Source organism: Moschus berezovskii, chromosome 10 (genome assembly GCF_049115385.1).
Source record: "Moschus berezovskii isolate FMDL1 chromosome 10, NW_MosBer_1.0, whole genome shotgun sequence".
In the NCBI taxonomy this organism is placed as follows: domain Eukaryota; kingdom Metazoa; phylum Chordata; class Mammalia; order Artiodactyla; family Moschidae; genus Moschus; species Moschus berezovskii.
The window spans coordinates 47,140,571-47,155,292 of record NC_142469.1 but is presented as its reverse complement, the minus strand read 5'-3'; the positions used below and the strand labels follow the sequence as shown (position 1 = coordinate 47,155,292).

The 14,722-nt window shown below is 42.9% G+C and overlaps 1 protein-coding gene and 1 pseudogene across 6 annotated transcripts in view; one reads left to right on the top strand and one right to left on the bottom strand.

Moving 5' to 3' along the window:
• FOXO3 (forkhead box O3) overlaps positions 1–14,722 on the top strand; it is a 123,978-nt gene that overhangs the window by 82,808 nt on the left and 26,448 nt on the right. Inside the window, exon 1 of one of the 6 annotated variants that reach the window (XM_088840649.1) lies at positions 12,405–13,536. The exons of the other annotated variants lie outside the window; for them this stretch is intronic. Coding sequence (XP_088696775.1) covers positions 13,462–13,536 — 75 coding nt within the window. The 5' untranslated portion in view covers positions 12,405–13,461. Of the gene's footprint in view, positions 1–12,404; positions 13,537–14,722 lie in introns of those variants that run through there. 6 annotated transcript variants of the gene reach the window in all.
• LOC129561026 (small ribosomal subunit protein eS26 pseudogene) lies at positions 9,053–9,391 on the bottom strand (annotated as a pseudogene).

Genomic DNA, 14,722 nt, shown 5'->3' with positions numbered 1-14,722 from the left:
ACGTTAGTAAACTAAAAATCACTTTCCAAAAGAGCTATTAGTCCATTAAACATATATTGTGATTTCTAGGGGTTTTCCCCCCTTTTTAAATTAGGGGGAAATTAAATTGCTAAGTCTTGTCCAACACTTGTGACATCATGGACTGTAAATTAGGGTGGTTGCAGTTTAATGGAAAGAGTGCAGAGCCCTGTGTTAGGAGTTGTGTGGGAGACACCAGAGATGTTGGTAGTCCTGGCCAGTGGCCTTGCCTTCTGGCAGAGGTGTTGATGCCCCAATAGCCTGTTCAGAGCCAAGACTTTATAGCTTTATTTATGAAGTGCCAGGAATGGACTCAATAGCATATTAAGAAGAGTTTAAAAGATGTTGCAAGGGACAGTTTAAACTCTGAAATAATTCTTTTCATCCCACACGGACTTGGAGAGTAACTGCGTAGTATTTATCAGTGAAATAGATGTGAGATATCAGTTACTAAGTAATCTCCTTTCCTCTGATTAAATCACCCATCTTATCATCTTCTCTTGGAGATGACTCCGTTTTCAACATTCAATGACTACAACCCATAGTACCTACCTAACTGGGTTCAAGACTCTTTCCCCAGCATGTTCTTAGATATGGATGAAATTAGCATAATTAAACATTTGCAATACTGCTCTGTTTATTAGAACTTCATAGATGCAATTTTCAATATCCAACCTTTAGACATGAAAAATTGAGACAGTCATGTGGTATCTTAATGTAATAAAGTTTCTATTCTTGTATAGCATTCATTATTCAGAATATTGCAATAGCTTTGTGACAGATTTCTTCGTTTACTCATTTCCTGATTTTTGAAAATTCATTTTAGGGATGGATAGCTGACCACTGTTTGGTTCCATGGGAATACAGAGTTTTCTTTTAATTCTCTTACTGGATGCTATCCCACGATGTCCAGATGGGAGATTGTTGGTTTCTTATTGGATAGGATTTTGTTTTTCGTATACGATGCTCTGGGCTTGAGTGGAGACTGGTGACGTCACTATGTCTGCCTTACTTTCTACTCATTTCATGTTGCTCCAGAGTCAGAAGAGCAGGCCTTTGTCCAAGCTAGAACATTGTGGTATGTTGTAGATATTCTTTGCTCACTGGCTGTTGATGTTATTTCTGATAGATTTGTGAAAATCATTGCTAAGGTGTGGATGGCCCTGTATAATTGCCATGATCGGTAGAAATAGCTTTATATATTGTGTTATTGTAAAATTAATTCCTAGAAACTAAGACCATCTGTCTCTCAGCCATAACTTGCATGATTCATTTTTATGTCTGAAACCACGGAAGTGTTCTTTCTCTTGAGATCCAGTGGATCCAAATCAAGAAGTGTTGAGAGCCTCACAATAAATAGAGCCTCATCACTTGCAAATGTGCTGGGTCCCTGTCCCTAGTGGCCTCCAAATCAGAACTACTGAAACTTGAGACGAGGCCATGAGAATCAGTGTTTGCTCTGCCAGCCTCGTGCCATTGAAGGCTGGCAGTGTCCAGCACATACACGGTCATTCATTGAAAAACACTTGTGAATTGTCTGATGACACATGCATCAAGGTAGATGGGAAACAGGTGTAGAAATACCTTTCTTGCTAGGTGTTTCTATTGCACTGTCTACCTGATGTGATTAGAAACCTCTCATTGTTCAGTCACTCAGTCGTGTCCGACTCTTTGCAACCCCATGGACTGCAGCACGCCAGGCTTCCCTGTCCTTCACCATCTCCCGGAACTTGTTCAAACTCATGTGCATTGAATCCATGATGCCATCCAACCATCTCATTCTCTGTTGTTCCCTTCTCCTCCTGCCTTCAATCTTTCCCAGCATCAGGGTCTTTTTCAATGAGTCCGCTCTTTGCAGCCAAAGTATTGGAGCTTCAGTTTCAACATCAGTCCTTCTAATGAATATTCAGGATTGACTTCCTTTAGGATGGATTGGTTGGATCTCCTTGCAGTCCAAGGGACTCTGAAAAGTCTTCTCCAACACCACAGTTCAAAAGCATCAATTCTTTAGTGCTCAGCCATCCTGTGGTCCAACTCTCACATCCATACATGACTACTGGAAAAACGATAGCTTTGACTAGATGGACCTTTGTCAGCAAAGTAATGTCCGTGCTTTTTAATATGCTATCTAGGTTTGTCATAGCTTTTCTTCCAAGGAGCAAGCGTCTTTTAATTTCATGGCTGCAGTCACCATCTGCAGTGATTTTGGAGCCCAAGAAAATAAAGTGTGTCACTGTTTCCATTGTTTCCCCATCTATTTGCCTTGAAGTGATGGGACCGGATGCCATGATCTTTGTTTTTTGAATGTTGAGTTTTAAGCTGCTCATTACCATTTAACCTCTCATTACTGTTATTAATAAGTGTAATTTTGTAATCAGTGGTATTTTGTTATCATTCAAATATATACAGAAGTTGGAGAATGAATGTGTGTGTGTGCAGAAGGGTGCATTAATCAGATTAATTCTAAAAATAGAATTTCTGGGTCTTACAGGTAGGATTCAGTTCAGTTCAGTTCAGTCGCTCAGTCGTGTCTGACTCTTTGCAGCCCCCATGAATCACAGCCCGCCAGACCTCCCTGTCCATCACCAACTCCCGGAGTTCACTCAAACTCATGTCCATCGAGTCGGTGATGCCATCCAGCCATCTCATCCTCTGTCGTCCCCTTCTCCTCCCTCCCCCAATCCTTCCCAGCATCAGAGACTTTTCCAGTGAATCAACTCATCGCATGAGGTGGCCAAAGTATTGGAGTTTCAGCTTTAGCATCAGTCCTTCCAGTTACGTTTGGCTATATATGACAAAAAGCCCAAAATTAATAGTGAACTATTTTCATGAAAGAGAAGTGATCAGTTCTTCTAAGTCAAAGGTAATGTACATTTTTAATAGATACTGATTTTTTTTAAGTTTGTACCTACTTAATACTTTTGCAAATCAATTTAAATGTTTATTTTCCTCAGTTTTAAACATGAATCTTAATTAAAAATAAAATGTTCTTTCCTACTGTGTTACAGTAGTTTGTATAGTTCACCTGAAGCATGAGTGTGATTTCTAGTAAAATGAATAATATCCACATTTTGAATTTCTAAGTGTTTCTGAAGTTTACCACAGATGACTTAAACTTACATAAATCTGATACTTTATTTACTGTGACTTTAAATGCAAGAGATAGATTTCCTTGGAGATGGAGAACCTGAGAAAAGAGTGTCTACCTCTGTAATGCTGGACTTCCTGCATTGTATTACAGACGCTAACTTTATTCAGCATGGATTACTTCAATAGAGAAAACGAGGGGGGAATTCATTTATCCTGTCAAGAAGATGTATTAAGAGTCTTCCGTGTGTCAGGATGGAACAAGGGATGTAGTTGTGCCTTCTTTTGCTCTTTAAGTCTTCCCAGTTTTTCTTCTGTTAAGAACTTATATATAACTTCTTCCTATTTTTATGTGTCTTTCCCCCCAGGATATATTTTAATAATTATCAGCAAACATAATGTCACTTAAAAGAGAGCTGTCAGGAAGAAGGACAGAAAAACTGTAAGACTTAAAATGTCCAAGTGGTATCTAAATTTCAAACCTTTATTTTTTCTATTTTCCAACCTCCTATATAAAGAGACAAAATAAAACCTATTTGCTATAGTAAGAATACCTTACTGTAGCTTAAATTGGTGTTTTTAAAATGATGGCTTTTGCCAAATTCTTTTGGCAGCTACTCTAGACTCAAAAACTCTGAAAATTGATGACTTGCAAGTTGTTGCTAATAGTTCCTTACTGTAGAGCTGTTGCTACAGCCCAGGCTGGGGTCCCTGTATAATGTTAGTGTCTGTGTGGGGACCTGCTGCCCAAGTGGAGTGAATTGACTCTTAATTTACCCCTGGATGTCTGCATTCTTTCCACATATGTCCACAAATAGCATCGGAGCAAATTAACGTAATTTTCTGATTGATGTAAAGAGAACTGAAGAAAGCTTGTTGTGTTTGGTGGCCAAAATACCACACAGTGTGAGTGGAGTAAAACTGCTGGCCCATTTTATAGCACTCTAATTGATAATTATTTCTCAAAGGGCACATTATTTGGCTGTGTGGCAACAACCCAGCCTCATTCCAGAGTCTCTGGACGTGTAGGTGCATGTGAACACTATAGTAAATATACACCTCATTTTGCCAAGAATGGAAGTAGGTTATCCAAGAGGAAAGGGGAGGGAAAAGAAAATACCAATTTCCTGTGTACCAGAACATGTCTGACTTAAATCAGTAGTTAAAAACTGAAGAGCATGAAGGTTTTTATATTATCTTGTAAGGTTTTTATATTTCATAGTAGAGGCTCCTGATTCATAGTTAATAAGCTAGAAAATTAACTCTCTTTTGAAAACTTGGAGTGTTTAAATGTGTGTGCGTTTGCTCTTGGTTCACAGGAACCGCCTAGTCCGTCTTCCTTTCTGCAGGTCTGAAGCTGCTAAATACTGTCCAAGGAATGAAGCAAATGTATGTAGAAGAGCTCACATAGAAGGAGGAGGGAATCTCAGGCTTCTGCCTACGTGACAGGTGCACCGACAGTCACTGTGGCGAGATAAAGACCATGAGAGTATTTCCATCAGGGTGAGACTTGGGGTAGCTCATAGGCAAGTCAGAAGGACTAGGGAGAGCCTCTTCCCTCTGAGAATGGCCCAGGGCTCCCTGATGGAGATCTGGCCACTGCAGAAACTCAACATATGGTACCTAGAGGACATAATGTGGTCTGTTCTCTTGTTCAGTGGAAGAGGAAGGCAAAAGCGACAGACCCAAGCAGCTGCTCACTCTGCCCTTCATGAGCAAACCACAGAGTTGAGCAACCTCTGACAAAGATGGTGACCGATGCAAACGAAACACTGCACAGTGGCTACGGGAGGAGCTTTTCCTTTTCCCCTGCCCCTCCCCCTCTAGTCATGGTTTGCATTCATAAAGCCTTATGGGTTCTCAGCAGAGCCAGATCAGAACATTCAAAATGCCTCTTACTCGTGACCTCCTTTTCCTCCATCCCATTATCTTTGTTTCTCCTCATTTATGTAGGAGTAGAGAAGAAAGTTAGCTAGAGATGAATTGCCCGGTTTTATCTGGTACAGTTAAGGAAGTGTCAGCAGTTCATAAACTGAAGTAGCAGACTGTCAGGAACTGGGAGGATCTGAGATTTGACCCTGCTGGACATGAGACTCCTGGGTCAAAGGCAAAGAATTTATTACTCACTGGTTGTCCAGCAAGCAGCATGAGCAGCCACATATTTTCCATTGCTCCATCCTTGCTTCCAAATCCCATGGGAATGAGTGACACAGATGAGTCTAGGTTGATGCATGTACATGCAGCGGGTTTGGTTAATGGAAGAGGAATCCTGAGTTTGGGGATCCTAAATGTTTGGTAATGAGCAATCAGCACATCTGTCCTTTGTTCTGGAGTGCAGTGTCATCGCTGTTTTTCAAGGCTGTTCACTATGCAAACACAGACATCTTTGAATGATAGTCTAGAACTAAGGGCTGTTCGTACTTTGCTTGCAAGACCTGCAGAGACTCAGTGGAGAATTGTCTCCCAACTTGGATTGTTAACCTTATGAGAAGCTTAATGTGATTTCCTGTTCTGTCCACAAATTAGCATCAGGACTTGGCTATCTTTTTATTTGGGGAGACCCTAGGTCACAGCAGTTTGGAAGAACCTGATAAACATGTTGCTGGAGAAACAGGTAATATAGTGATATTATTCCACATGATGCCCCAGAGAGTCTAAAGTGTGTTACATGAAGCTACCTTTGAACCTAAGAATGGCTCAGCAGTATCTGTTCTTGTGTGTGTTTCCTCCCTTGCCTTGATGTAAAGGGATTGGTTTCAGTGGACCCTGTATGTATGATGATTTGTTAAGTCTTCGGGAAAGACCTAGGGCCTGGTTGTGCTATGAGCTCATACACATTTCCTATTAGCAAATGAACAACCTAAGGAGAAAGAATTGGAAAGTTCAGGAATTCCAGGTGATGAGCTCCAGGAAGTTGGAGGAGAGAATCTGAGGGCCAAACCTGCCGAATGAGACTCAGCCAAGGAGGTAGTTGTAAAGCCAGGGGTCCTGCGTCCTCAGGCATGGCTTTGGAATCACAGGCAGCAAGTGTGGGAACCAGGGCGCCCTGGAGCGCTGTGACGCCTGCTGGGGGAGGAGTGGTCTCACCTCCAACTCTCCACCACGCATGTCGTGTCTCTTGTGTCCCATGGACTCTTAGTCTCTTGTATGACTGTCCTTGCTGATTAATATTATCCCTCCTGCCCTTTGGGTGATAGATTAGTATCACCACTGACGCTAGTTGCTTCCAGTTTCTTAAGTGCTTTCAAGCTTACCTAGCAGTGTACGTGAGGAGATGACAGCCTAGTACATATTAGTGTTAAAATACTGCGTTCATGTCATGGTTTTCAGAGAAACTGATTTATCCCATGCACATTCAATCAGCTTCATTCATCATAATTTGAGGGGTAGTGCTAATGGTTAGCTTGCACATTTGAGAACATCCTAGATTATAAATTAAAATGCACTTGTATACAAGTGGCTCAATCAGTGTTTTCTTCAGGGAAAAAAAATGGAATGAATGCCTGGTTCTTCAGCAAATGGAAATGTCATCTCCTATCTTTTTCTGATCATTCATGTGGACTTTCAGGCTGGCTGGTGCTCATCTGTGTGTGTAATTGGCACCCAGGAGTGTCCGGGAATAAATGGTTGATTCACTCGGCATTTAGCAACATCATCGTATTGGTCATCAGCCACTTTTGCATCCTGTGATTTTAAACAAGAAGAAATCTTGCAAAACCAGTACTGTGAAATGCTAGTCTTGCAGGTGAGGTTCTCAGGTAGAGGGAGCAGTTCCTCAGGAGACTCCTCGTTAGCCAGATTTCACTGGGGTGTGGAGTGGATAGAGGGGGTGCAGGCCTGAGTCATTTTGTAGAGTTGACTACTGTACTCTTTATTCCCGTAAAGAAAAAGTCCGTCAGTGGTTGTGTTTGCAGTAGCCAGCAGGAGATACTCTGTTATGTGGCATTTGCTTCCTTTTTCTGCTTTCACCAGTAACACCTTGATTTTTAATGATTATTAGAATAATTAACACTGACACTTGGAAGGGAGTCTGCTTCCAGATGCATACACACATGTCTGTTTTATAAATACCAGCCCCAACTTTTTCCTGCTCTAGCTGAAAAAAATGTGCCTCCACCCCTCCCAGTCTTTCCAGGGTGTGGGCCCGTGCGTAGCTGTGACTGTGCCCACACATTGGCATATATTTCAGAGCTACCAGAAAGAAATTCATTGCTCTTGAAATAACAAGACAGAAAAGAACCATTTTTTTCTGAGCCAGACCATCTGAAGAGCTGGAAACAGTCAGTGTTTGTATGTGTGATGCTACAGCCAGTGAATTCCACATGAAGAGAGGGATTGTACCCTAAGAAGAGAAAGGCAGTTTTCCTGGATCTCAGATGTCAAACTCTCAAGCTGTTGAACTCACCCACTCAGCACCTCCACATCCACCCTCTTAGTGTGCTTGCATTGTCAGTGATTTCTGTTTCTTCAGATTTTGATGCCAGAAGACAAATAATAAAATAGCATGCATACAAAGCCTTCGAGCAGTTTTCTACCAGAGTTTTTGATTGAGGCTAAACAGAAGCAACCCGATCGTGCTGTCATCTGGCAGGCAAAAGACATCATGTTTTAAAATTCACATAGTTTGAAAGCAAGCTAATCATTTCTGGCTCAATAATAAACTAATTACATATTTTAAATAGTATAGAGCTGAGTCCCTGTTTCAGATTAAGCCTTGTAATAGCAAGGTCCCGGGTAAAGCTGACATTTGCCTGATGTCTCTGGCTTTGGGACCTTAGAATGGTGCCAGCTCTCGGGGGCCTGGATAGGCCTGCTAGGGACAACCAGGTAAACTGGCTTGAATAAGTCACAGGTGATAGCACACAGGAAGGCCTGGGCACTCAAAAGTTTATGGTAGTGATCCAATTTGGTCATTCCCTAAAAGCAGTGATCCCAGGTCAAGCCGGAACATGTCCATAGTGTTCCTTTTGGGGAGTGTCTGAGAAAAAAGGGTCATTTCTACAAATGATCCAGTTGCAACAACACTTGCTGTATGGTTAGTGATTTTTTTCCAGCTTTTCCTCTCCTTTCATAGTCCTAGGAACCATGTATAGAAACTTAGAGCTGAAAACATTTAATTCAGTGACACGGGTTAGTGTAGCCTTGAAAGCTCCTTGGTCGCTTGTGAATGGTGCCTCTCTCCTTAGTCAGTTCAGGGACTGGAGAGGGACGCACAGTGCAGTGGTTAGAGCTCTGCTGTGGGAGTTAGCCTTGGGCCTGATTTCTGGCCCCACTGCCTATAGACAGTTACTGTTCTGCACCTCAGTCTCCTCCTGATAGACTTTCCATGAAAATAAAGTGAGATTACGTTTGTGAAGCACAGAGTGTTGGCTTGGGCAGGCACTAATACAGTAAGTTCCTTCAGATTGCAGGTGAGGTAGACTCTATTTTGGATTTCTCTTGTTATCCCTGTGTTTGCTTGGGGGAGATTTAGAACTAGGCGTGTTATCTGTGGTTTCAAGGATGCCTCTGAGTGCTCTGAGCCAATCAACTGCATTACCAAGTAATGGGGGCTCCATAACACAAGACGGGTAGAGACAGGTAGGCTTCTACACCCTGGATGGACCTGAGACCATTCTCCCAAGCCCTTGCTTCCCCGAATAGCCTTCTTACCCTCCTTCTGCCCATCTCTATAATATTATTACGGAGAACCTTAAGCCTGCTTACTGGACTATATCATCTTGCTTTGGGAAATTTGGTTGTATAATTGAAGTTTATATTCAAGGCTGAGACTTGTTGACTTTAGAAAAAACCTTGATGCTATTTCACATTTTGCAATGGAAGTTTCCTTCCATTTTTCATATTGAGGATCATTTATTGGTCTCATGTTTTTTTTAAAAGTATAATTTACATTTTATTGTCTTTTCAGAGAAACCAAAATTTCTTCAGTCTTTAAGGACTTGGATCCTTACATGGGCTTTGGTGGGGCAGCACCCGCAGGTCTAAATCGGGGTGGAGGTGTTTGGTCCTTCTGGGCTTCCCGAGAGCGATTCCTGACTACTTTGCTGTGAATGGCACAACTCACGTAGTAATGTAGTTTCACTTACAGCTTGAGAAGCACATAGGTGTCGAAAACACTCGCTTCAGAAATGTCCCTGATGGCTGCGGCCTCTACAGTGTTCCGAATGACGAACTTCTTAATGGCCTTATCCTTGGGCACGCATCGGGCACAGTTGGTGCAGTGAATAGACTGCACGTGGCTGCGGCCCTTTTTGGCACGACCGTTGTTCCTTCTTTTCTTGGTCATCTTGGAAGCGCGGAGGTGAGAGAGTGGTCTCATGTTTTTATAACATTTCATTTTAACATATAATTCAGGCCTGTTTTGTGGCTGCTGTCCCCTTCCCTCTAATTCACTGATTAGAGGAATATTTTTGAACACCTGCTATGTGTCAGTGCCATGCTAGGCAGTGAAGCTGTAATAAAACATGGCATCTGGTTGTAAGGGTTCAGTAAGTGTTAGGGGAGACAGACACCTATTCCCTAAGTTGTAAAGCAAGTCAGACTGAAGTTTAATGGATGGACGGATGGTAGATCTTATCCATCCTCTGTGCTCCATGCACTTCACTTCACCCTTTCAGTTGTCATGGTAATCCAGACACTGGGACTCACGGTGTTTCTGGGTGGTATTATTGTAACACCTAGAGGCCAGGAGATCTGAGTTTGTCTCAGCTTGGCTGCCACCTCCTAGCTGATTGAATTCAGCTGTGCCTTGTGTCTCTTTGGTCTTCACTTTCACTGTAAAGTTAAGGTTGCTTGTTATTAGATGAGTTTCCCAGCCCTCCATTTTCCACGGTATTACCTTTTACTGAACTTCCTGCCCTGATGATCACTTACATAATGCCGTGAAAGTGATTAGACTCCAGTGTATTCCTGAATTCTGGATGTGTGTTTCCAATGCCCTTTTATTCTCTCCATTTCCACCCACAATACATTTTCAAACTGAAAAAACTTGCAAATTAATTTTTGTAATCTTAAGTGAAAATTTTGTTAATAACAAAGCTGTTTCTGTTCTACTTCGTTCTACGTTGCAGAGTCAGTTTCAGGAATGTTCTTTTATGTCATGGTTTTTAACCCTTTGAAGCATCGACTTTGTTTGGCTTGTCCTGCATGGTCTTAAAGTGTGTGTTAGTTGCTCAGTCATGTCCAACTCTTTGCGACCCCATGGACTGCAGCTTGCCAGGCTCCTCTATCCATGGGATTCTCCAGGCAAGAATTCTGGAGTGAGTTGCCATTCCCTTCTCCAGGGGATCTTCCCGACCTGGGGATCAAACCTGGATCTCTTGTATTGCAGGTGAATTCTTTACCTCCCTGAGCCACCAGGGAGGAGAATTTAAGTAGCATGTGTTTGCCGAGAGCCCCTTGTAGGAAGGAGAAGAGATTCAGTCACATCGGGAAGAAACCTGGAGCCAGGAGGGCAGGGGTGGCCAAACGCTGCAGCTTTAACCTACTTTCTGGAGACTGTCTTTCCGTTGACTGCATGCGTTAGTTGCTGCTTCCTCTGGGGTGGGGAGGAGGACGTGGGGCTGGAAGCAGGAGGGGTCTGGGGGTGGGGAGGCTGCTGAGGGGAGTGGGTGTGGGCAGAGGGTGCAGGGCTGCCAGGGTTCTCTGTGTGCCGGAAGTGCAGGTTTGGCTGGGAGGAATGGAATGTTCCCTCTTGCCCTCCAAGAGCAGAAACAGCTGTGGAAGGGCTTGAAAAAAAAATCGCTAAATGAAAAAAAATTTTTAAAAAAATTAATATGAAAATAAAACCCGACAAAACTGTCTGTAATAGCGTAGTAGCTCTTTAAGAGAAATTTCTTCCCATCTAGGATTTCTTGTTCTATTGAGGGGAAGAACAAATTGTCTGCCAAACCCTTCCTTTCCCAAGAAAGCTTCATGTGTCTCATTTGTCTTGGGTAAGAAATGGGTTCATTTTACTGATCACCAGGTTGTTATTATTTTATTCCTCCAAACGAGGAACCAGAACCTGCTGCTTACTGTGTGAAAACTTGAAACAAATGTTAGTTTTCCAAGGAGATCTCTGTGGGTAGAGGATTGTCAGCAGATTTAACGGAAATCTTGTTTCTAGCTGGAAATTTAATCCTTCAGACAAATTCCCGACAATATTTATTTTAGAACATCATCTTTTAAAAATAAGTCCTTTAATGGCTTAAACTTTTAGTGTTTTAGACAAAAGTAAGAGTGGAACTAGTCTGGAACTTGTCTTACACATCAGGGTTGATTATGCAATCCTTTATGTGAATGTTTTTCTTCTGTGTCTGAAAGGCTATTATAGTTGGTATTCCATATAGTCAGAAATGAGTGAGTGAGTGAAGTCGCTCAGTCGTGTCCAACTCTTTGCGACCCCATAGACTGTAGCCTACCAGGCTCCTCTGTCCATGGGATTTTCCAGGCAATAGTACTAGAGTGGATTGCCATTTACTTCTCCAGGGGATCTTCCCAACCCAGGGCTCAAACCCGGGTCTCCGCATTGTAGACAGACGCTTTAATGGCTCTGAATTCAAGTCTGTTTTATGCTGTCCTACTTTGTGTACTTGTTTTCGAACAAATTAGCCCCAAAGCCGATAAAATGTAGTAGAAGAGGGCAAGCCAGCTAAATGTCTAATGCCTAAGAAGAAGGCCCAGCTCTTACTCTTCTCCCTCAGACAGCGGCACTGCTTGGTCCTTTGCAGTGTCCACTGCCCACCTCCCTCCATCCAGGGTCTTTGCACCAAGTGCAGCGATGTAGTGTTTCCTACAGTTGAGGAAGGAGAAACTGTGTGGTTGTTATTAACGTTCTTGAGATGATCTGCTTAAAATCATGTGCTTTGGATCTCAAGGGAGTTCATTAAGTAATACTTTGCTGTATTCTTAACAATGGAAGCTAATAAGTATCTCAGGATTGGGGTACAGCCTTTTCAGTGGTTATTTTTATGCACTCTATCTTTGGCATTTCATTTGAAGGACAGTCTCTTATAAAAGGGATTATATGAGGTTACATTGCTAATTCAGGGAGAGTTCTGAGAATTACAGGGATCAATTACAGTCCCAGCCCATCCCTTCTGTGGCCTGTATCAGTTCCTACCTTTGGGAAAGTCCTCTTGCACCCTTTTCTGTCCATTCTTATCCATGCCGGGTGGAGAAGTGGCACAGGGCAGGATGGATGACTGTCTACAAGGCAGTGCAAGGTCAAGGACCCTTCCCCTCTCAACTCCTCCCCCACCTGGTGTTTTTTTTTTTTTTTTTTTTTAGGAAAAAAGCTATCTGGACTCCAGTGATCTGATAGATTGCTCTAACTCTCCGTTTTACTCTCTGCGTTAAACACAACTTTAATCTGTGAGAGCGATTCTCATGCTTATCTTCTAAATGGTGGAAACTTGGACTTAAAGAACATCTGCTGTCCTGTGTCATCAGACCTGGGGAGACTAGGAATCTTTAGCTTAGAGTCTCAGCCATTAGAAACATAAGGGGGAAATTCCAGGGAATTTCAGCTCTGATCTGATAATCTGGGGAGCTTTCAGATTGTGCCTCCCTGAGCCTTACTCACACCAGTCTCTACGACTGAGTGCTTAAAGCCTCCGCAGGTGATTGGAAGAGGCAGCCAGGGTGGAGAACTGATGCCTAAGAGAAATCAGGGCATCATCCAGAGACCTGCCTCTGAAAGAGCCTGTCATCAAAAGTCAAAGGCAGCATCTCTCCCGAAGCTGTCTCTGCGTTGTTCTGCTGTGGCACACAGCTCCCTGGGTCTCCACTGGGTTTTTCACATGACCTGTCAACTGTTCAGCAGTTACATATTTTAGAATTCAGGTCTTTGGCAGTCCCATTCTGAACTGTCAGTGACAGCAAGTCAAAGCAAGGAGACCTGCTTGAAATGCTGGTCCTGTGTGCAGCACAGATGAGCACTGGATTTAAAAGCAGTCCTTTATAGATCACCCCCACTGAAATCTCTCATATGAGGACCAGGTCATGCCTGCAGTCTGCTTGGTGGGCATCAGTGGGACTGGCTTGGGAGTTGACAACCATAACTCATTTTGAGATAACCAAAAAGAGTGAGAAAGGTAGAGGCCTTTAAGAGTTAAATTACACAACTCCCTTTTTATTTTTAAAGTCAGTGGATTCCTTGTTGCCCTTGCTGAGAAAGATAAATTGATACCACATGTTGCTTCCAGACAAAACCCTCTCTGTGTTCCAGGGGAAGCACATGCAGCTGGTGTCTGGGTTAGTGGACAGTCTTTACAAGGTAAACATGGTTTGGAAGGGGTTGGAGCGGACACAGGGTAGCAACAGTTGGGAAATTACCAGCTACTCCTGAGCAACACGGCACTTTGAAATACTTTTATGAGTTTGAAATCTTTTCCTGGAAGGAGCCGCCCTCTCACCTTCTGGTTTAAAGCATGTGATGCTCGGAAAACAGTAAGTGAACGTTTGTGATGTCACTGCTTCCGTGTGTGGAATCTTGATAGCTGAGAGCTGCTTTTGTGCTTGGCACTGGATGAGTAACTTGCATGCATACTTTCATTTAATCGTCCCAAAGATCCTAGAGTTAGAGAGGGTTGTTTTATTCTCATTTTATAAAAGGGGCAACTGAAGTTGGCTTAATTGTCCAGGGTCACAAGATACACACCTAGGCCACTATTCTAGCTCCGACCTGGCTGACATCGAAGCCTACCTCCCTCCGTTGGCCACCTTAAAAAATTGCATGTGTGAATTACCCACTTTGTAAATATTCGTGGAATACTTACTTGTTTTAGGCAGCGTCTCTGTGACACCTGATCTAATCTAATCTGTTTGGGGTCCATCTATCTTCACAGCCAGTTGGCACAAATGTAGTGGCCATGCACTTTAGCATTAGGGATAAACGTGTCTTGCATTAGAACACTGTCTTCATTATAGCAAGAACAACAATGACCAAATTCGGATGAGGATAGTCATCTTTATGCTGATTTCTTCAAGGAGGGCCAAGCCAAGGGAACCTTAGGCTCTGGACCACATGGCCAGTCAGCATGAGTGTGAAATGAGAGTGCGTGTGACTGTGAAATGTTAGCACACCTTCCTCCTTCACATACCTGCGCATCCCTCCTTGAAGGATTAGGCCACCAATGGCAGCTGCAGTCGCCAAGGACAGGTGTGCCAGATCTGCTACTAATTACCTACACCTATTTTTTTCTGCCCCAGAGTAGGCCTTGCTTTAGTATAAGTCGTTTTGTAAAAGAGAAGATTGACATAAAAAGTGAATCAAAGGGTATTCTTAATCTCTGCTCTGCCTTCAGACAACTTGTGCTGCAGTTGCTTTCAGGGTTTTATACATCTTTGGGCTCTGGTTGGGGGGTAGGTGGGGAAACGCTGGCATTTTTGTTCCTGACAAAAGTTTCTTCCTAGAAATGTTTAGTTTGCTGTAATTCATCAATCTCTGAATTTCTTAGTTGTGTTATGTGTTAGTCACTCAGTTGTGTCCAACTCTCTGTGACTCCATAGACTGTAGCCTGTCAGGCTCCTCTGTCCATGGAATTCTCCAGGCAAGAATACTGGAGTGGGCTGCCATTACCTTCTCCAGGGGGCTTCCCCATTGAACTTGGGTCTCCTGTATTGCAGGCGGATT